We start from the raw sequence: 22,736 nt of genomic DNA, 5'->3' as shown, positions 1-22,736 counted from the left end.
ACAGAAGGAACATTGCCTAACTCCTTCTATGATGCCAACATTACCCTAGTACCAAAGCCAAACAAAGACACCACAAGAAAGGAAAATTACAGACCAATTTCTCTAATGAACCTAGATGCAAAAATACTTAACAAAATACTTGCTAATTGTATTCAACAACACATTAAATGAATTATACACCACAACCAAGTGGGATTCATTCCAGGTATGCAAGGATGGTTCAACATAAGAAAATCAATCAATGTAATACACCATATAAACAGACTGAAGGAAAAAAATCACATGATTATATCTACAGATGCAGAAAAAGCATTTGACAAAATGTCTTTCTTGATAAAAACACTCCAAAAGATCGGAATACAAGGAAATTTTTTGAACATGATAAAGAGTATATATGAAAAACCTACAGCCAACATTGTTTACAATGGAGAAATCCTAAAATCCTTCCCTCTAAACTCAGGAACAAGACAAGGATGCCCACTGTCTCCCCTTCTATTTAACATTGTCTTAGAAGTACTTGTTCGAGCACTGAGGCAAGAACCAGATATAAAAGGCATTCAAATTGGAAAGGAAGAAGTCAAAATTTCATTATTTGCAGATGACATGATCCTATACATAGAAAACCCTGAGAGATCTACAACAAAGCTTCTAGAACTCATAAATGAGTTTAGTAAAGTCACAGGTTATAAGATCAATGCGCAAAAATCAGTAGCATTTCTGTACACCAGTAATGAGCAAGATCAGGAGGAAATCAAGAAACAAATACCATTTACAATAGTAAATTAAAAAATCAAATATTTAGGAATAAATTTAACTAATTTATTAGATGTAAAAAACTTATACACTGAGAACTATACAAGAGTTTTCAAGGAAATCAAAGAAGACCTAAATAAATGGAAGAATATTCCTTGTTCATGGATAGGAAGACTAAATATTATTAAGATGTCTATCCTACCAAAACCGATCTACACGTTCAATGCAATCCCAATAAAAATCAAAACAGCCTTCTTTAAGGAAATAGAAAAACTAACTATGAAATTTATTTGGAAAGGAAAGAGGCCCCGAATAGCCAAAGACATATTGAAAAAAAAAAAACAACAAAATTGGAGGACTCACACTACCTGACTTCAAAACATACTACAAAGCTACAGTAGTGAAAACAGCATGGTATTGGCATAAGGAGAGACACACAGACCAATGGAATCGAATTGAAAGTTCTGATATAGAACCTCATATATATAGCCATATAATATTCGATAAAGCCACCAAACCCTCTCAACTGGGAGAGAGTGGCCTATTCAACAAATGGTGCCTGGAGAACTGGATAGCCATATGTAGAAGAATGAAAGAGGATTACCATCTCACACCTTATACAAAGATCAACTCAAGATGGATCAAAGACGTAAATATAAGAGCCAAGACCATAAAGACCTTGGAAAGCAGTGTAGGGAAACATCTACAGGACCTTGTAATAGGAAATGGCTTCATGAATATCACACCAAAAGCACGAGCAGCAAAAGAACAAATAGATAAATGGGACTTCCTCAAAAGTAAAGCCTTCTGCACTTCAAAGGAGTTTGTCAAGAAAGTAAAAAGGGAACCCACACAATGGGAGAAACTATTCGGCAACCATATATCTAATAAGAGACTTATAACTTGCATATATAAAGAACTCATATATCTTGAAAACAAAAAGATAAACAACCCATTTAAAAAATGGGAAAAAGATTTAAACAGACACTTCTCCAAAGAAGAAATACAAATGGCTAAAAAGCACATGAAAAAACTCTCCAAATCTCTAGCTATCAGGGAAATGCAAATCAAAACTACAATGAGATACCATCTTACTCCCATAAGATTGGCAGCTATGAAAAAAAGAGAAGAATACAAATGCTGGAAAGGATGTGAAGAAATGGGAACACTCATCCACTGCTGGTGGGAATGCAGAAGGATCCAACCATTCTGGAGGACAGTTTGGCGGTTTCTCAAAAAACTAACCATAGATTTGCCATATGACCCAGAAATACCCCTGCTGGGTATATACCCAGCAGAACTGAAAACAAGGACACAAACCGATATATGTACACCAATGTTCATAGCAGCATTGTTCACTATCGCCAAAAGTTGGAAGCAACCCAAATGCCCATCAACAGATGAGTGGATCAATAAAATGTGGTATATACATACAATGGAATACTACTCGGCTGTAAGAACAAATACACTACAAACACATGTGATAACATGGATGAATCTTGAGAACCTTATGTTGAGTGAAGCAACCCAGGCATTGAAGGACAAATACTACATGACCTCAATGATATGAAATAAGCAAGTTGCCTCAGAGAGCTAGAGACTGGAAGATAGGCTTACAGGAAATCGGGGGGTGGAGGAAGGTGTGAGCCGACGTCTGCAGGGGTGGAATCTATGATGAGCTGGCGGTGAGTATGAGCACAAAGAGATAAAATGGGGGCAAGGGGTTGCCTTTGGGTGGGGCTTTGTGGGTTTGACAGGGGCTGGGGATGGGCGGATGGGTAATATTGCCCAAAAAATTGGGGGGAGGGAGGGACAACATACAAACACAGGAGAGTGTCAGGTGTTGGTTGAGAGTAAAATGCTGAGAAAACCGTATCAAAATATAATTAGGAAGGGCACCTGTTTAGGATGCTCAGAGGGGATGGTCTGACACGGGATGGACTCCTGGGGAATGTCTGAATGCTCATTTTGCCAGGGTGGGTTGTACCACTGGATAGAGACCCAAGTAGTGAGAGTGGGGGGTGGACCCACATCCTGGGGAGGACTAATGCCATCAAATAGAGGGAACTGTATCTCTCGAGAGAAAGGGTGGCTCCCAGGGCATTACGGCAGTTGAGCAAGTCAAGCCCTCAACACTGATGCAAGTATCTCTGGATGTGGCTCCTCGGGAAATGGAGATTGGCTGTCGCTGTGGGCCCCAAGGGGAGGGGAAAATGGATGTTGAATGGATGGAACCAAGGTAAATGTGGGGGTAAAAGAGGTGTTTCATGAGAGTACATGAGGATGAATATAAAACATGTAATATCACACCAAAAACATATAGGGGACGACAGACTAATAATGTAAACCATAATGTAAAACATAGGATAACTAAAAATTTAGAAAACTGTATATCCTAAAGTATGGACCACAATGTAAGCACAGATGTCACCTTGTTTGAAAGCTATTGTCTCAGAGTCTGTACATCAGTTTAAGTAAATATGATATGAATAAGTTATAAGATTATCGCTGTGGAAGGGAAAAGGTTTTATGGTGGATGTGTGGGAGTACTGTATATTGTATATATGAATTACTGTGATCTAAGGCTCTTGTGAAGAGAAGCTCAATAATTAGGAAAAAAGAAAAGAAAAATATAGGATGTAGAATTTTTCCAAATCAATACATATTCTAGATCTAACCTTTAAACTCATCGCTATATTCCATTTTACTAGTAAGGGAATCTGACATTATATTGGGCTTCACTTTTCAGGAAGTTTTGGATCACAGAGTGGTTCAACAATGGCAGTGGAGGAATACTGGTATGGGATGTTATTGACAGGCGATATATGGTTGACAGGGAGTTATACAGGGCATGTGTCCAGGGTGCATGGTAATGTTTGGATATACTCATAGTGGAAACAATTAAAAACAACAGCTGGGGGGGGACTGGGTTCCTGGCTGGGGGTGCTCTGTCATGGTCCCTTGGGGTGCAGTGGCAGTCCCCCAGGTGCAATGGTAAGGACCAGGAAGGAATGAGGGTCCAACAGTGAGCCCCTGATACTAATGACTATGCTTGTGAGCCTATACAACTGAAATAAGAACAAGGCCTAGAGCAGCACTGTGCCTAGGAGTTTCCTCCTGACAGCCTTCATGTTACTCAAATGTGGCCAGTCTTGAAGCCAAACTCAGCATGTAAATGCAATCCATTCCCCCCAGCGTGGGACATGACACCCGGGGATGAGCCTCCCTGGCACCGAGGGATCACTACCAAATACCAGCTGATGATGCAACTAGAAAATGACCTTGAATTAAAGGTTCAACACGGACCAGCAGAATATCCCTGTCTACATATAATAACAGGAGTTTAAAATGCTGTTTGACCTAATGTAAGGGAGAAATGGAAAGGAGAAATGAGTTTATATGGCTATGAGTCTCTAAAAAAGAGTCTGTAGGTTGTCAAAAGGATTGTCCTTATGCACACCTGAGCAGAGTCTCAGAGACAGATAAAGTAGATACAACCCCAGGTATTGGTTCTTTTGAGGGCTAAAGAGACCCACGGGTTCTATGGTCATGGCAGATGGGGTTCACTGCCATGTCAGTTGGCCCTTCTTTGGAGCTGGTGTTTCTGCATGATGGAACTGGACTCAGATGAGATCTCTTTTCACAAGACTTTCATGCTACTTTACTGGAGTTGTAGTTGGTGCTGGGGTTTAAGATATATCTAGGGGATTTGAATCTCTGGACTGACCATATGAGAGCCAGGCCCTGAGCCTCAACAGACTTCAACTCCTACACTCTGATTTATTGGACTTACCCAACTCAGCTAACATGGAGTTGAAGAATGTCAACCACCACACCATGGAGCCTAAAGTGCCTACAACTGAAAGCAGGAGGATTGCATCCAGTATCCATGTGGAATCTAAGCCCCCTCTTGTCATAGATGTGCAACGGACACAACCAATCCAAGGTCCACAGAGAAAATGTGGCATCGGTGTGGGAAAAGTGGCCATGGTGGCTGCTGGGTGCAGGGAATGGGAGGAAGAGATGAGATGTGGAGGTGTTTTCAGGACTTGGAGTTGTCCTGGGTGGTGCTTCAGGGACAATTACCAGACATTGTAGATCCTCCCAGGGCCCACTGGATGGAACGTGACAGAGTATGGGCTATGATGTGGACCATTGACCATGAGGTGCAGCGATGCCCAGAGATGTACTTACCAAATGCAATGGATGTGTCACGATGATGGGAGAGAGTCTTGCTGTGGGGGGAGTAGTGGGGTGGGGGTGGTGGGGTTGAATGGGACCTCATATTTTTTGAATGTTGCGACGGTTTGCTCGGTCGGTAGAGGTGGGGTCTGGCTGCGGACGAGGGGTCGGTCCAGCTCTGGACGAGGGGTCGGTCCCGCTTGGGACGAAGGGTCGGTCCCACTTGGGACGAGGGGTCGGTCCGGCAGCAGACGAGGGATCGGTCTCACAAGGGGTTGCGCGGTTCGGCTGACGGGGTCGCCCGGCGAAGCCGGCGACGAAGGGGTCGCCCGGAGAAGCAGGCGACGAACTGGGGACAAGGGAGGCCAGGCCCTTGTCGGGGGCTCTCAGGACTGGAGGGCGCATGGCAGAAGAACTACCGCGGAGACAAGGTAAACACGCAGGTCCACTTTACTGAGGGAGAGGCAACAGTTTTATAGGGGCTGGGGAAGGCTGATTGGTCGAAGCCACGCCCGTTCTGATTGGTTGCCGGCGAAAGGTCAGTGGGCGGTACTGGACGGGGGAGGGGTGGTGGTTAGGGATTGGCTGTCGCTGTTGCTGGGGGAAGGGGCAGGGTTTAGGGATTGGTGGCTGCTGTTGCTGGGGTGGAGGGCAGACTTGAGTTTCCCGTCCACGCCTAGCTATTGCTGCTGTCGGGGGAAGGGAAAAGGGCGGGCTGGATTTTTCCGCCCACACCTGGCTGTTGCTGCTGTCGGGGGAGGGGAAAAGGGCGGGCTGGATTTCTCCGCCCACACCTGGCTGTTGCTGCTGTCGGGGGAGGGGAAAAGGGCAGACTGGAATTTTCTGCCCTGCGCCTGTGCAGGGAGAAGGAAGAAGGGTGCCGCCCCACAAGGCATCGGGTGGCGCCATCTGGGAGGAGGGGCGGCCGCGGAAGCATGGCTGCCGAGAAGGGGAGACCCGAGGGCACTCTGCGCCCATGCCGAGCTTCCTTCAGGGGTGGCGGTGGGCCCGACCAACCACCCTATTATGGGGGCAGCGGAATTAGGCCTACCGCGGCCGCTCCCCTGCCAGGCCAGCAAACCACACTTCAGCCCGAGGGGTGACCGCAGAATGTAATATTTTTAAAAAATGAATTAAAAAAAGTTAAAAAAACAAACAAACAAAAAAAAACATTAAAGGCCCCCCAAATTTTGAATGGGGAAAAAAAAACACATAAAAATCAATAAACGTAATCTCTCTTGACATTAAAAAAAAAAAGACAAGAAAGAACATTATATATTAATAAAAGGATAAATTCACCAGGAAGAAATAATAATCACAAATGTATATGCACCTAACCAGGATGCCCAAGATACATGAGGCAAACACTGGCAAATCTGAAGGGAGAAATAGATAACTCTACAATAATAGTTGGAAGACTTCAATACACCACTCTCAGCATTGGATAGAACATCTGGGTAGAGGATCAAAATAGAAACAGAGAACTTAAATAATATGATAAATGGACTAAACCTAATAGACATATATATAAAACACTGTACCCCAAAAGAGCAGGATATACATTCTTTGCCAGTGCTCATGGCTCTTTCTCCAGGATAGACCCTGGAGCAGATCTCAATAAATTCAACATGAAAGAAATTATACAAAGCACTTTTTCTGATCATAATGGAATAAAGTTGGAAATTAACAAAAGGCAGAAAAAGGGAAAATTCACAAATATACGTAGATTAATCAACATACTCTTAAATAATCAGTGGGTCAAAGAAGAAATTGTGAAAGAAATCAATAAATATCTCAAGATGAATGAAAATGAGAACACAACATATCAGAATTTATGGGATGCAGTGAAGACAGTGCTGAGAGGGAAATTTATATCCCTTAACACTTAAATAAAAAAGGAGAAAGATCTAAAATCAATGACCTAACTACACAGTTGGAGGAACTAGAAAAAGAATAGCACACTATTCCTAAAGCAAGTAGAAGGAATGAAATAATGTTCAGAGCAGAAATAAATGAAATTGAGAACAAAAATAAATAAATAGAATTAACAAAACCAAAAGTTGGTTCTTTGAGAAGATTTACAAAATTGACAAACCCTTAGCTAGACTGACAAAAAGAGAGAGAAGATGTAAATAAATTAAAGAAAAAATGAAAATGGTGACATTACTACTGACCCTACAGAAATAAAAGAAATCAAAAGAAGATAATATGAACCACTGTAGTCCAAAAACACCAGACAATGTAGACAAAATGGAAAAATTCCTAGGAACATACAACTTACACTGACCCTAGAAGAAATAGAAGACCTCAGCAAACCAATCACAAGTGGAAAACTGAAAGAGGGAAGTGGACTTGGCCCAATAGATAGGGTGTCCATCTACCACATGGGGGTTCTGCGGTTCAAACCCCGGGCCTCCTTGACCCGTGTGGAGCTGGCCCATGCACAGTGCTGATGTGCGCAAGGAGTGCCATGCCATCCAGGGGTAACCACCGCGTAGGGGAGCCCCATGCTCAAGGAGTGCACCCCTCAAGGAGAGCTGCCCTATGCAAAAAGAGCGCAGCCTGCCCAGGAGTGGCGCTGCACACACAGAGAGCTAACACAGCAAGATGTTGCAACAAAAAGAGACACAGATTCCCAGGCTGCTGACAACAGACGTGGACAAAGAAGAGCACACAGCAAATGGACACACAGAACAGACAACTGGGGGTGGGGGCGGGAAGGGGAGAGGAAAAACAATTTATTAAAAAAAAACCCACAAAATTGAAAGAGTCATCAAACAACTCCGCAAAATGAAAAGCCCAGGACCAGATAATTTTACAGGTGAGTTCTACCAAGCATTCAAAGATTTAATACCAATCTTACTCATGCTCTTCCAAAAAATTAGAGAAGAAGAAATGCTACCAAACTCATTCTATAAAGCAAATATTACCCTAATACCAAAACCAGATAAAGATACTATGAAAAAAGAAAATTACAGACCCACTTCTTTAATAAATACAGATGCAGGAGGCAGATGTGGCTCAAGTGATGGGGCCTCTGCCTACCATGTGGAAGGGCCCAGGTTCGATTCCTGGGACCTCCTGGTGAAAGAGAAGAAGAGGAAGGATGCCTGTGCAGTGAGCCAGTGCCCACACAAGTGCCCGCATGGTGAGCCAAGTGCCCACGTGAGTGCACATGCAGTGAGCTAGTGTCCACGCAAGTGAGTCACGCAGCAAGATGATGACGCAACAAAAGAAAGACAAAGGGGAGAGTTGGGGTGAAGCGCAGCAGAGACCAGGAATTGAGGTGGCACAATTGATAGGAAACCTCTCTCCACATCAGAGGTCCCCAGGATCAAATCCTTCTGGGTCCTGGAGAAGAAGGATGAGAAAACAAAAAAGAGAAACAGATACAGAAGATCACACAGTGAATGGACACACACAGCAAAAACAGCAGGGTAGGGGCAGGGGCAGGGAAAAATAAATAAATCTTAAAAAATAATCATAATAAATAATCAATACAGATGCAAATACCCTCAACAAATTCCTTGCTAATTGGATCCAACAACACACTAAAAGAATTATTCATCCTGATCAAGTGGGTTTATTCCAGGCATGCAAGGGTGGGTCTACACAAGAGAATCAATCAGCATAATACACCACGCTGCAATCAGCTCACAATAGGTTGGCTCGAAGGGAAGGCACTGCAGAACTTACAGAAATAAAGGACAGAAAGAGTGACATGAGAGAGGAGATAAAGATGGGATGAGGGAACTCAGCTTCTGGAACTGAGAGCCTCGACCCTAGTTTCCACCTTGTATTTATTGGAAATTACCAAGCAGCTGTTTGCTATTAGAGCTGCAACATCATCTACAATAATAGGGAAAACTACAACATCTAACTGCAACATCTACAATAGAACAGGTGAAACATTTACAATAAAAGAATAGGTAAGCCAGTCTCCCACAATACCGTATTAGTAAATCAAAGAATAAAAATCACATGATCCTATTGATGGACAAAGAAAAGGCATTTGATAAAATACATCATTATGTCTTGATAAAAAATGCTACAAAAGGAGTTAAAGTAAACTTTCTCAACATGATAAAGGCCATTATGAAAAACCAACAGCTGACATTGTACTCAATGGTGAAAGACTGAAAGCTTTCCTGTTGAGATCAGGAACAAGACAAGGATGCCCACTGTCACTACTGTTGTTCAGTATAGCGCTAGAGGTTCTAGCTAGAGCAATCAGGCAAGAAAAAGAAATAAACCATCCACATCAGAAGGGAAGAAGTAAAACTTTCACTATTTGTAGATGATATGATCCTATACCTAGAAAGTCCTGAAAAATCTACAACAAAGGCAATAAACCATTTCAGTGGAGTGTCAGATCAACGTGCAAACATCAGTGGTGTTTCTATACATTAGTAATGAGCAACTGAGGAAGAAGTCAAGAAAAAAATTCTAATTACAATACTGACTAAAAGAATAAAATATTTAGGAATAAGGGAAATGGAAGTGGCTCAAGTGATTGCGCTCCTGTCTACTGTATAGGAGGTCCAGGGTTTGATTCCCAGGCCCTCCTGGTGAAAGGCATGCTGGCTTGCACAGCAAGCTGGCCCATGCAGAGTGCTGGTCCACACAGGCATGCTGGCCCATGCAGAGTGCCAGCTCACACAGGCATGCTGGCCCACGTGGAGAGCTGGCACAGCGAGATGACACAACAAAAAGAGACACAGAGAGACAATAAGAGATGCTGCAGACCAGGGAGCTGAGGGGGTGCAAGAGATTGACCGCCTCTCTCCTACTCCAGAAGGTCCCAGGATCGGTTCCCTGTGCCACCTAAAGAGAAGACAAGCAGACACAGAACATACAGCAAATGGACACAGAGAGCAGGCAATGGGGGAGGGGGAGGGTAAATAAATAAATCTTAAAAAAAAATTTAGAGTGGCATTGGTGTGGGAAGGGTGGCCATGGTGGCTGCTGGGTGTGGGGAATGGGAGGAAGAGATGAGATGGGGAGGCATTTTCGGGACTTGGAGTTGTCCTGGGTGGTGCTTCACAGACAACTACGGGACATTGTAGATCCCCCCAGGGCCCACTGGATGGAACGTGGGAGAGTGTGGGCTATGATGTGGACCATTTACTATGGGGTGCAGCGATGCCCAGAGATGTACTTACCAGGGCAATGGATGTGTCATGATGATGGGAGAGAGTGTTGCTGTGGGGGGAGTGGGGGATGGGGGCGGTGGGGTTGAATGGGACCTCATATTTTTTGAATGTAATATTTTTTTTAAAAATGAATTAAAAAAAAAATTTAGAAATGAACTTATCCAAGGATGTAAAGCAGTTGTATTCAGAAAACTATAATGCATTGCTAAAAGAAATTTTAAAAGACCTAAATATTTGGAAGAACATTCCATGCTCATGGATTGGAAGACTAATTATCATTAAGATGCCAATTCTATCCAAACTGATATACAGATTCAAGGCAATCCCAAAAAAAATTCCACCAGCAATTTTTAAACAAATGGAAAACAAATTATCAAATTTATTTGGAAAGGTAAGAGGCCTTGAACAGCAAGAAGCATCTTAAAAAGGAAAAGTGAAGTTGGAGAACTCTCACTTCTGGACTTTAAATCATATTACCTAGCTACAGTGGTAAAAACAGCACGGTACTAGAGTAAAGACAGACACATAGACCAATAGAACTGAACTGATGGTTCAGAAACAGACCCTCACATGGCGAAATGTTTTTAAAAAGATTTATTTATTCCACCCCACCCCACCCCCATCATTGTTTTGCGCTTGCTGTCTGCTCTCTGTATGTTCTGTGTCTGCTTGTCTTCTCTTTAGGCAGCACTGGGAACTAATCCTTGGACCTTCCAGAGTGGGAGAAAGGTGTTCAATCTCTTGCGCCACCTCAGCTCCCTGCTCTGCTGCATGTCTTATTGTCTCTTCTCTGTGTCTCTTTTTGTTGTGTCATCTTGTTGTGCCAGCTCTCCACGTGGGCCAGCAATGCTGCGTGGGCCAACACTCTGCGTGGACCAGCTTACCTTTCACCAGGAGTCCAGAGAATGGAACCCTGGATCTCCCATATAGTGGACGGGAGCCCAATCACTTGAGCCACATCCATTTCCCGGTCAAATGATCTTTGACAAGTCTGTCAAACCCACCCAGCGAGGGCAGAACAGTCTATTCAACAAATGGTGCTCAGAGAACTGGATATCCAGAGCCAAAAGAAAGATGACCCTTAACTCATACTTTATACAAAAAATTAACTCAAAATGGATCAAAGGCTTAAATATAAAAGCTAGAACCATAAAGCTCCTAGAAGAAAATGTAGGAAAACATCTTCAAGACCTGGAGGTAGGTGGGGCATTCTTAAACCTGACACCGTAAGCACCAACAACAAAAGAAAACAGAGATAAATGCGACTTCCTCAAACTTAAACACTTCTGTGATTCAAAGAACTTCATTAAGGTGAAAAGGCAGGCGGCGGACTTGGCCCAGCGTTTAGAGCATCTGTCTACCATATGGGAGGTCCGTGGTTCAAACCCCGGGCCTCCTTGACCCGTGTGGAGCTGGCCCACGCGCAGTGCTGATGCGCGCAAGGAGTGCTGTGCCATGCAGGGGTGTCCCCCGCATAGGGGAGCCCCACGCGCACGGAGTGCACCCCGTAAGGAGAGCCGCCCAGCGCGAAGGAAAGTGCAGCCTGCCCAGGAATGGAGCTGCACACACGGAGAGCTGACACAACAAGATGACACAACAAAAAGAAACACAGATTCCCATGGCGCTGATAACAGAAGCAGACAAAGAAGACGCAGCAAATAGACACAGAGAACAGACAACCAGGGTCGGGGGGGGGAAGGGGAGAGAAATAAATAAATAAGTACATCTTTTTTTAAAAAAGTGAAAAGGCAGCCCACTCAATGGGAGAAAATATTTGGAAACCACATACCTGATAAGGGTTTCATTTCCATTCTATATAAAAAGATCATACAACTCAATCATAAAAGAGCAAGCAATCCAATTAAAAAGTGGGCAGAAGATTTATATACACATTTCTCCAAAGAGGAAAAATAAATGGCCAAAAAGTACGTGAAAAAATGTTCCATATCACTAGCTATTAAGGAAATGCAAATCAAAATGACAATGAGAAATCATCTCACACCATAAAGAATGGCCATGATTATTATTTAAAAAAAACAGAAAACAATAAGTGCTGGAGAGGATGTGGAGAAGTAGGAACACTCATTCACTGTTGGTGGAAATGCAAAATGGCACAGCCTCTGTGGAAGTGTGGCAGTTCCTCAGGAAGCTAAATACAGAATTGCCATATGATCCGGCAAGTCCTCTACTAGGAATAGATCCAGAACTGAGCACTGTGACGTGAGCAGACACCTGCACACCGGTATTCATAGTGGCATTATTCCCAATTGCCAAAAAGAGGGAAACAGCCCAAGTGTCCATCAATGCATGGATAAACAAAATGTGGTATATACATACAATTGGAAAACTATGCCGCAGTAAGAGGAAATGAAATTGGGACACATGGTAACAATGATGAATCTTGGAGACACCATGCTAAGGAAGTAAATCAGACACAAAAGAACAAATATTGCATGGTCTCACTAATATGAACTAAACATGAAGAATAAACATATGTTAAAATTTAGAGTAGATTATTAGGAGATAAGTGGAGGGCTGAGGACCACTGATACTTAAAGTATGGAGAAGTTTTAATTAACTTAACTGTAAAAGTGTGGAAATGGTTGTAGCTTGATGGTATCGCATTGTAGTGAGTTGCCGCTGGTTTATAAATGGGATTGTGGCTGAAAAGGACAATCTAGGGGTGTAAATGTCAACTGAGGGAAAGCTAGAGAATAATCCAGGGGCTGAATAATACAGTAAACGTAGAGGTGGATGAGAATTGTGTTTGATAGTACAAATGTAAGAATGTCTTTCTATGAACTAGAACAACTGTATGTCACTATTACAGCATGTGGGAATGTGGAGAAGCATGGGAAAAATACTTAAAAATAAACTAATGTAACCTACGGACTATAGTTTACAGCAATACTGTAATATTTTTCATCAATGCCAAAGATGTACAGTATTAATAATAGGAGGGTATGGAAAAAATATGCCAAATGTATGCTATGGACCATAGTTAGCTGTAATAGTCTGATGATATTATGTCATAATCTGTGACAAATGTTCCACAACGGTGTGGTGTGTTGGTGAAGGGGTGTTGTATGGGAATTCAACACATGTGCATGATTGTTTTGTAAGTTCACAACTTCTATAATAAAAATATATATTAAAAACAAACGAAATCCTGTCCATGAAATGCAGAATGGTACAGCCACTGTGGAGGACTGTTTGGCAGTTCCTAAAGAAGTTGAATATAGACTGGCCACGTGACTCAGCAATACCACTACTAGGCATATAACAAAGAACTGAGAGCAGAGACACGAACAGACATCTGCACACCAATGTTCACAGCAGCATTATTCATAATTGCCAAAAGTTGGAAACAACCCGGGTGTCCATCAACAGATGAATAGATAAACATTCACACGATAGAATATTATGCAGCTGCAAGAAGTCATGAAGCATATGACAAAACGGATTATGCTGCGTGAAGCAAGCCAAACACAAAAGGACAAAGACTGTATGACTGGCACTTTTAGGAACTAAATATATTGTGTGAATTCATGGAGTTAATAATTAGAATATAGGTCACCAGAAAATAGAAGGAGGGTAGAGAATGGAAAGCTAAGGGTTAATCTGTGCAGACTGGTAAAAAGTGTGTTTGTAAATCTTTGGAAATGACTAGAAATGGTGAAAGCATAGCATGGTGTGCTATTGTATGGGTATGACAGTGGTTGAAAGGGAAAGTCTAAGGTCATGTATATTACTAGAAGGAAAGCTAAAAACTGTAACTTGGGACTGTATAAGATAGTAAAAGCTCATGTAAAACATGAGTATGGCGAAATGGATGTGTCTCAAGCGATTGAGCTCCCGTCTACCACATAGGAGGTCCAGGGTTCAATTCCCAGGGCCTCCTGGTGAAGGCGAGCTGGCCGGCGCAGCCAGCTGGCCTGAACAAAGAAAGAGCTGGCCCAAGCAGAGTGCTGGCCGGCGCAGTGAGCTGGTGCAGCAAGATGACAGAACAAAAAGAGACACAGAGGAGAGACGATAGGAGACGCAGCAGACCAGGGAGCTCAGGTGGTGCAAGAGATCGAGCACCTCTCTCCCACTCTGGAAGGTCCCAGGATGGGTTCCCGGTGCTGCCTAAAGAGAAGACAAGCAGTCACAGAAGAACACACAGCGAGCAGACAGTGAATTAAAAAAACGAGGGGGGAGGGGAATAAAGAAAAATACATCATTAAAAAAAAAACCAACAGGAATATGGATGATATTGCACATGTCAGACTGATTTTACAATATATAAATACCAATATATCAGAGAGAAGGAAACAGAATTGCAGCTATGTATAGCAGGGGAAGCATAGAAAGATTGAGGGGATAAGTTTTGTTTACTATTAGTATTATTATTGAAATAATGAAAGTGCTCTAAGAATGACTGAAGTGATAAATGCATAAATAAATGATTACTCTGAAGGGAAGGAGGGGCGGAGGGAGGGAGGGGGGAGGAGAGAAAGGGAGGAAGGCAGGCAGGGGACCCCCCACTCCCCTTACCCTGAGAGAGTCCAACATCCTCAATTACCCGAGAACAGAACTGCGACCCGAGGGGCAGGTCGGCCCGGGTCGCCTCCTCACCTCGCCCGCCCCCTGCGTCCACCTGGGCACAGGTACCCCGGATGCTCCACTTGGGCCTCCGGCACTCACTCCTCTGGGGTCTGTGACCTGATCACCGCCCAACAGTGACCGTTTTCCCAGATGCCATGTCCAGGCGCAAATGGCCTCCTCCCTCCACCTCCTGCTCGGGCGGGCCACCCTGCCGCCCCTCGCTCTCCCCGCAGCCCCTGCACCTGCTCCCGGGGGGACTTTCTGCTTTGCCGCCCACTGCAGGGCGGCCCTGGCAGAGCTCGCCCCCTCTGGGCTGTGGGACGGGGCAGGAACCTGCCCCACTTCTCATGGACAGACGGCCAATCCCGAGGGCCGCGGGCTGCGGGTGGCAGGTGGTGGCCGGCAGAGCAAGGAAGGGAGCCCAGGCCAGGGGGAGGACGCAGAGGGGGGCAGGGACCCCAGGAGGAGGGGCGCCGCTGCGGGGTGACCGCCACCCTCCTAAAGCTCTCGTGCTTGCCGGCACCCGGGCTCCTGCCCCCAGCGAGCCCCCGCCCTCCTCCCACCGCGCCCCCCATACTTTTCCACCGTCACCCGACTGGAGGCCGCGTGTGGCAGGTGGAGGTGAGAGCCACCTGGCTGGGGCCTGGGGCTCAGAGGTGGAGGGTTGGGTTCCCCACCCCAGCAGGAGCGCAGGCAGCGGAGGGCCCACGGCGCCCACCTTCTCCGGGTCAGAGCCTCCTTCCAGACCCGGCTTTCCCCAAGCCTGGGGCAAGCGAGGAGAGAAAGCAAGCGTCCCTGCGCAGCCCTGGTTGCAGGTGGCCTGGAAGAGCACTGGACGGGGAGTCTGGAGAGCCCAGAACTCGGCAGCCCCTCTGCCCTTCGACCCCAGGCCGCGGGGCGCGGGGTGAGGAGGGCTGCTCCTGCCCTCGGGGGCACCCAGTTCTGTGCCCTGCTGTCACTCCACCCAAAGCTCACAGCACGCACAGGGGTTCCTGGCCTCCTGACAATGGAAGGAAGGCCAAGCTCATCCCTGGACCGTGACCCTCCCCGGCCCCGCTCCACTCCCTCTGGACCTGGAGGCAGCTGCAGGCTCTGCTGCCCCGCCCACCCTCAGAGCTCCCAGAGCACCCTTGTCTGGGCTAGCCTGGCAACCTACCCCTTCTGTGAGCTAGCCTGGAAACTTAGCTTTGCCTCCAGCACAGTTTAATAATAATTCTGTTAGGAGCTGTGGAATTAGTCAGGGTTCTCTAGGGAAACAGAACCAACAGGTGACAGCTGTAAATGGTATGAGGTTTTATAAAATTGTCCCACCGTGCGGGATGCAGGAGTCCAAATTCCGTAGGGCAGGCTGCAGACCAGGGGCTCCGATGAAGGTCCCCACCAAGTGCCCAGGAGATGCTGGCTCTACGGAGTGGAGATGGGGGCTCTCGCGCTGAATGCTGAAATCATTTCTCGTTTTAAAGCTTTCAGCTGATTGGACGAGACGTCACTCATCGCTGGCATCATCTCCTCAGTCGACTGCCGGCGTGACCAGCCCTCGATGCAATCAGCTCACTGATGAGTCAAGTCCTCGAAGGGCCCTTGTGTTACAGGTAGCCCAGCGCTTGCTGGACCGGACAACTGGGCACCCTTACCTGGCCGAGCTGACACCTGAGCCTACGCATCACACGAGGTAGGACACTGGGTCCTGCCCAAACACATCCCCCTCGCCAAAAACACAGGGGCAGGGAGCAGATGTGGCTCAAGCAGTTGGGTGCCTGCCTCCCACACGGGAGGTCCAGGGTTCGGTTCCCAGTGCCGCCTAAAGAAAAATAAACAAACAAGCAGACCACAAGCAAAAGCAAACAGATGAGGGAGCCCTGGAGAGGCGGGAAGAAATTTAAAAAATATATAGAGGCACTTGCGGAGACACCTGCCTGCCCCAGGGGAGGGAGCATTACTGGAACATTCTTACTGCAAAGCCTCACAGGATACCCGACCCACCAGGGTCAACAACCAAAACGGACCGGACCTCGGGCCTCCCTGTCAAATGCAAACAGCCTGACGGTCGCCATCTGGGGAGAGCCAGCCGCCTTCCCTGCCAGCCGCTGGCCAGGCGGAGAGGAAGCCTGGGGGCCTGTCTGCCCTGCACATGCACTTCTCACAGCAGAGGGCTGCCTGCCAGGTTCCCTTTGCAAGCGCAAAGCCTTTACCCCGATTGCCTGTCTCAAAAGGCACGGGCTAGATTGTTTGGAAGTTTGCATGCTCCAGCATGAGCCCGCAGACGTAATCCACACCTCGTGGCACCAACGGGGCTGGCGGCGGGGCATGGGGTGAGCCTGTGAACCCCGTCTCTCGCAGTCCTCTGCTGAGAGTAAAATGAGGCTTTCCCGATGCTCCCCAGAGTTCTGGCAGCCTCCTGAGCATGCGCCAGAGCTGGAGGGCTGCCCCGTGCCGCCGTCAGCCCCCAAGGGCTGCACGATGCACCTGTCTTCCCCAGAAGCTTCTCTGGGCCCCTGCGCTGGGCAAGTGGCCTCTCCCAGCCCCTGTCCATGCCCAGATTTCCCCTTCCCGCCAACGGTCAGAAACACAAAACGGCAGCACAGAACAACCCGGCGGCCGTCATGTGCCCAACTGTCCAGCAGGAAAACTGAGGCCTGGACAGGATACGGGGCCTGCCCCGAGCCGCCGGGCAAGTGAGTGGAGCCGAAGCTGGAACGCAGGCCTCCCGCCTCCAGCCTAGAATCGGGACTTGGAACAGCGCTGGAACCGTGAGACACAAGAACTCAAGGGGAGGCCGCCACCGCGCACGTGCCCGAGACCCAGCTCCACGCGCAGCTGACACTTTCCTGTCTTTGCGTCCAGCTGCTTTTTTTTTAAAGATTTATTTTATTTAAACCTCCTTGCCCTGTTGTTTGTGCTTGCTGTCTGCGCTCTGTGTCCATTCGCTGCGTGCTCTTCTGTGTCTGATTGTCTCCCTTTGTTGCGTCATCTTGCTGCACCAGCTCTCAGGGGCGCGGGCCGTCAGGCCCCAGAACACGAACCCAGGGCCTCCCATATGGTAGATGGGAGCCCAATCGACTGAGCCACAGCCGCTTCCCTCATCTTCTTAGGAGGCACTGGAAACCGAACCTGGGACCTCCCACATGGGAGAGCGGCGCTCAATCGCTTTGTGTTTCTCATTGTCTTTCCTCTTTGCATCTCTTGTTGTGTCAGCTTACCACGCCAGCCCACTGTGCCAACTGTCTTGCTTGTCTTCTTCAGGTGGCACCAGGAACCTAACCCAGACCTCCCACGTGGTAGGCAGGAGCTCTACTGCTCGAGCCACATCCGCTTCCCTCCAGCTGTTCTTGGAGGTTTTGCAGTATTGCACCAAGAGGCAGCCCTGACTCCCAGGACCTGACTTTGCAACGGGACCCGGGCCCTCTTCCTCATCAGTTCACTGTGAATTAAATCCACACTACCAATCCACATTTACTACCGGTTGCCCCATAACCCGCTTGCAACTGAAGGGACAAGTGTGAGCTTCAAAGGCAAACCCTGCCTGGGTGAGAGGACAGAACCCCTTACCTTTCCTCAAGGAGCAGGAGGTGGGTAACAGACGCAAAATAATTCTTGCCTGTAGACATGCAAATTCTCCCTGGACTTCCCTTCTCCCCTGCACCTCAAAACCAGCCCAGCTTTGCCTCCATCTGCACATTCCTTCCAATCTTCCCCATGCACTCGCCGTAGTTCTTCATTTCTCTTTTCAACCAGTTACAACATCTTCCGGTTCCCTGATGAGTTACATAAAATCTTTAACCCATGTTCACATTGATATCTGTAGGAGAGTCGTGATTTTACCCTTTTCTGAAAATTTTCTTTTTTTTATTCTTTGCTTTCAGCCCCCCCGTCCCTGGCATGAAATAAAGGAGAGGCAGTTCTCACCCCATCTGTCCAGGAGGGTGAGAGCTCACCACCTTGGGGTCCCGCCTCGTCACCACCCCTCATTGCTAGACATTCCCCTCCCCTCGCTCCTGGAGCTACAGCCACAGAGGGCCTGCTCGTGGGGGGCTCTGCAGGTCCCACCCTGCCCTCGCCTACCCCAGGGCCTTGGCACAGGCTTTCCTGGAGCACGCGATCGCCTCCTTCCCCACCTGCCGGTCAGCCTCCGATCCGCCTGCTAACTCCTGACAAAGGGCCTGCCAGCCTCCTCCTGGCCGCCCTGGGCACCCCGTGTGCCTTCCTAGCGCTCAGCACAGGCCGCCTGTGTGCTGATGACCGCGATCCTTCGGGGAACGGCCCGGGGGCCTCCCTCCTGGGGCTGAGGTTCCACGAGGACCCAGCCCATGCCTGGTTTTGTGCCAACAGGATCCCCCGCGCCGAGGCAGGGCCTGGCAGGAGCGGGCTTCCGGGAAGGCGGAAACAAAGCGACCCGGCCAGCACGCCCAGGGACCCCGCCTCTGCTCCGCTGCGGGTGTCGGCGCAGAAGCGACCTCACCCCCAGCCTGCCGCTCGCCTCAGTCCTCACTCCCCCCTGAACCTCGGCCAAGCCCCTCTCCCCGGAACCGCCCGCCCCCTCCGCACTCCCTCGACGGCTGCACCGCCGGGGGCGGGGCCTGGGCGCAGGGGGCGGGGCCTGAGCGGGCAGGGCTGCCACGAGGATATTATGCAAAGGAGTTCTATTTATAATTCACTGCGGAAAGGTTTGTTGCTATAAAACTATATTTGCACATTACACAAATAGACCCTCACAGCAATTATCTTAATGCTGTAGCTACAAATTAACACCTACTTACCTCCAGCACATTAGCACCAAATTTGAGTGGCGTGTCCGCAGGGCAGGGAAGAGCTGCGCTGCGCGGGATCTGGGGGCTCACTGGGAAGGGGTCCCTCTGATGGGGGGGCCTGATGCCATCCAGGCCTAACCCTGTATTTACTAGGGAGGGCGCGGGGGGCCCCGCGGGGACAGGGGTTTGTGCCGGTCAGTTCTGGTCATATCCTGGAGACCAGCGAGGTGGGGGTGTAGGGAGCAGGGGGGCGTGAGTGGGGGGTGAACGGGTGGGGGGAAGGGCCCCTGTGGGGCGCACACAGGTCGGGCTTGGAGGGCTCGTTTAACATCCTGCCTACTTTTGAATCCGCCTGAGATTCTCCATGAAAAAAATCAAAGCTTAAAGGGTAAATGAGCACTATAAAATGCAAGGCTGCTAAGGTTTCCACTACAGAGGCAAGAAAAAAGAAGGTCCTCGCACTTTCTGTCTGGTCATGAGAGCCAAAATTGAATGGGGGATTACGAGAAACTCTAAAAGCATGGGGAAGGGGAAATAATCTTTGAAACTCTGAAATAAACTTGAAAAAAAAGCAAGGCGTTCCTACAGCACGGAATAAAACAGCTTTCGAGAGGGAGGTGGGAGCAGAGTTGCCGCGGCCACGGCCTCCGAGGCCCCGGGAATGTGACCAGCGCCTGGCCCAGGTGGGGGTAGGTGCTGCCCGGGAGCCCTACCTGAGCCCTACCTGAGCCCTACCCGCACCCACCTGCACCCACCTGCTCCCCCACCTGCACCCACCTCCTGGCGGCTCACTCCTCACTCCTCCAGCGCAGTGGGCACAGTGGGCGCAGTGGGCGACTGTCCCCAGGCCTGCAGTGTTTCCTTGGCCTGTTTTAACTTTATGACCGGGTTTCCGGTGGGGGAGGGGGCAGCTCCTTCTGGACTCCTGACCGGCCAAACCAGTTCCTTCAGCTGCCACCGGGCTTGACGACAGCCCCTGGCGTCCCCTCTTCTCCAACAACAAGGCAACTTCTGCCTCTGCTCCGGCAGGGTCACCGAAGCAAAGAACTGCTCGGCCTTCAGCAACCGCCAGGAAACAGGCTCCACAAAGTCCATTTGCACGTTTCCCCATAAAGCCTCTCCCGGGGTGAGCAGGTAGAATTAATGCAAATAAATGCAACCGAGATAAAGGCACCACACCCTGTTTCAGGCTCTTTACAAATAAATTCACTTGGGAAGCGAACTTGGCCCAATAGATAGCTTGTCCGTCTACCACATGGGAGGTCCGCAGTTCAAACCCCGGGCCTCCTTGACCCATGTGGAGCTGGCCCATGCTGATGCGTGCAGGGAGTGCCATGCACCCCCGCGTAGGGGAGCCCCACGCACAAGGAGTGCGCCCGTAAGGAGAGCCGCCCAGCGCGAAAGTGCAGCCTGCCCAGGAATGGTGCCATACACACAGAGAGCTGACACAGCAAGATGACGCAACAAAAAGAAACACAGATTCCCATGCCGCTGACAACAGAAGCGGACAAAGAAGACACAGCAAATAGACACAGAGAACAGACAACGGGGGGGGGGGGGGGTAAATAAATAAATAAATCTTTTTTAAAAAAAGGAATACAAGCAGACACAGAAGAACACACAGTGAATGGACACAGAGAGCAGACAACTGGGAGGGTGGATAAATAAATTAATAATTTTTTAAAAAAGACATGGAGGATCCTTAAACGATATATATTTTTTTAAATTTTAACTTTTTATTTTGAAATAATTTCAAACTTACAGCACAGTTGGAAAAATTAAATGCAATATTGCTAAGTGAACGAAGCAGATCTGAAAAGGCTCCCTACTACATGACTCCACCGAGATGACTTCTAGAAAACGCACCACTAGAGAGACAGTGAAAGCGTCAGGGGTTGCCAGGGGCCTGGGCGAGGGAGGGAGGCGCAGGGCATTTGGGGGCAGCCGGCGTCTTCTGCGTGAAACTGAAAAGGTGGATCCAGAACCTGGTGCTTTTGTCACAGCTCACGGGGCTGCCTGAGCCCGAAGGGAACTGAGGGGCTTAGCTCCCAGTAATGGACCGGTACTGGCTCATCAGCTGCGACCCGGGACCACGTCATGGAAGATGCTATGGGGGGGGGAGCTCTGGGTGGGGGTATATGCCATTCTACTTTCTGCACAATTTTTCTGTCAATTGGACTGTTCAAAAAAATAAAGTCCGTTAAATTTAAAAAAAAAAAAAACACGTTTCCCCCACTTCTCCCACCCTCTCTTCTTGCCCTCGCGCTGCCTCTGGGCCTCGGTTTCTCCATCTGCGAGGCAAGGGCACACGAGGGACCGGGAGGGGTCTGAATGTGGGGGCAGGCACGCCTCAGGGTGACCAGGGCAGCCTCCCCGCACCCGCGAGGGCGCGGCCGGCTCGGCCTGGAGGGGGCCCGGCCTGGCAGAGCGCAGTTCCATCGAGGAAGTTTCCAGACCACAGGCACCGGCTGAGGCTGGACGTCAGTTCCCACCTCTGCTGGGTCAGGGGGTCCCAGGCCTTCCCCCCCACCCCACACACGAATGTCCTGGCCCCTGTTCCAGGTTTCTTCCAGCCTGTGTCGCCTCAACCTGCCCCACTCCACGCGGCCTGCCCCCTGCCCCTGCCCCGCTCCACGCCGCCTGCCCCCTGCCCCTGCCCCACGCCGCCTGCCCCCTGCCCCCGCCCCGCTACACGCCGCCTGCCCCTGCCCCTGCCCCCGCCCCACTCCACGCCACCTGCCCCGCTCCACGCCGTCTGCCCCCTGCCCCTGCCCCACTCCACGCGGCCTGCCCCCTGCCCCTGCCCCTGCCCCACGCCGCCTGCCCCCTGCCCCCGCCCCGCTACACGCCGCCTGCCCCCTGCCCCTGCCCCCGCCACTCTCCACGCCGCCTGCCCCCTGCCCCTGCCCCACGCCGCCTGCCCCCTGCCCCTGCCCCCGCCACTCTCCACCCGGCCTGCCCCCTGCCCCTGCCCCCGCCACTCTCCACCCGGCCTGCCCCCTGCCCCGGCCCCGCTCCACACCGCCTGCCGCCTGCCCCCTGCCCCCGCCCCGCTCCACGCCGCCTGCCCCGCTCCACGCGGCCTTGCCTCCCGCCCCCTTCTGGCCCCACGGTGTCCTCCTCCAGGAGGCCCTCCCTGACCTCCCACAATCCCAGACAGGCCCTGGGCCCCTCCCCTGGCTCCCAGCGGGGAACCGCCAGCACCTGCCACAAGGAAGAGCCGGGCTCAGGCGCTGGCGTGGGTTGGGGAGGGGGCCACTCACCGCGCGAGACCAGCAGCTCTCACACAAGACCCAAGGGCACAGGCCGCCAA

The 22,736-nt window shown here is 49.3% G+C and overlaps 1 protein-coding gene across 4 annotated transcripts in view; it reads right to left on the bottom strand.

Annotated features, from left to right (window-relative positions):
- Positions 1-22,736, bottom strand: part of ARHGAP8 (Rho GTPase activating protein 8) — a 123,245-nt gene that overhangs the window by 99,259 nt on the left and 1,250 nt on the right. The window contains exon 1 of one of the 4 annotated variants that reach the window (XM_071219104.1): positions 20,201-20,824. The exons of 1 other annotated variant lie outside the window; for it this stretch is intronic. In XM_071219104.1, the coding sequence (XP_071075205.1) occupies positions 20,201-20,759 (559 nt within the window). In that variant the 5' untranslated portion in view covers positions 20,760-20,824. Of the gene's footprint in view, positions 1-20,178; positions 20,825-22,736 lie in introns of those variants that run through there. 2 more of the 4 variants (XM_058308915.2, XM_058308917.2) reach the window with 2 other exon arrangements.

This window comes from Dasypus novemcinctus, chromosome 12, assembly GCF_030445035.2.
Source record: "Dasypus novemcinctus isolate mDasNov1 chromosome 12, mDasNov1.1.hap2, whole genome shotgun sequence".
NCBI lineage: Eukaryota > Metazoa > Chordata > Mammalia > Cingulata > Dasypodidae > Dasypus > Dasypus novemcinctus.
Note: the sequence above shows the minus strand (reverse complement) of the source record. Positions and strands in the feature narration are given on the sequence as shown.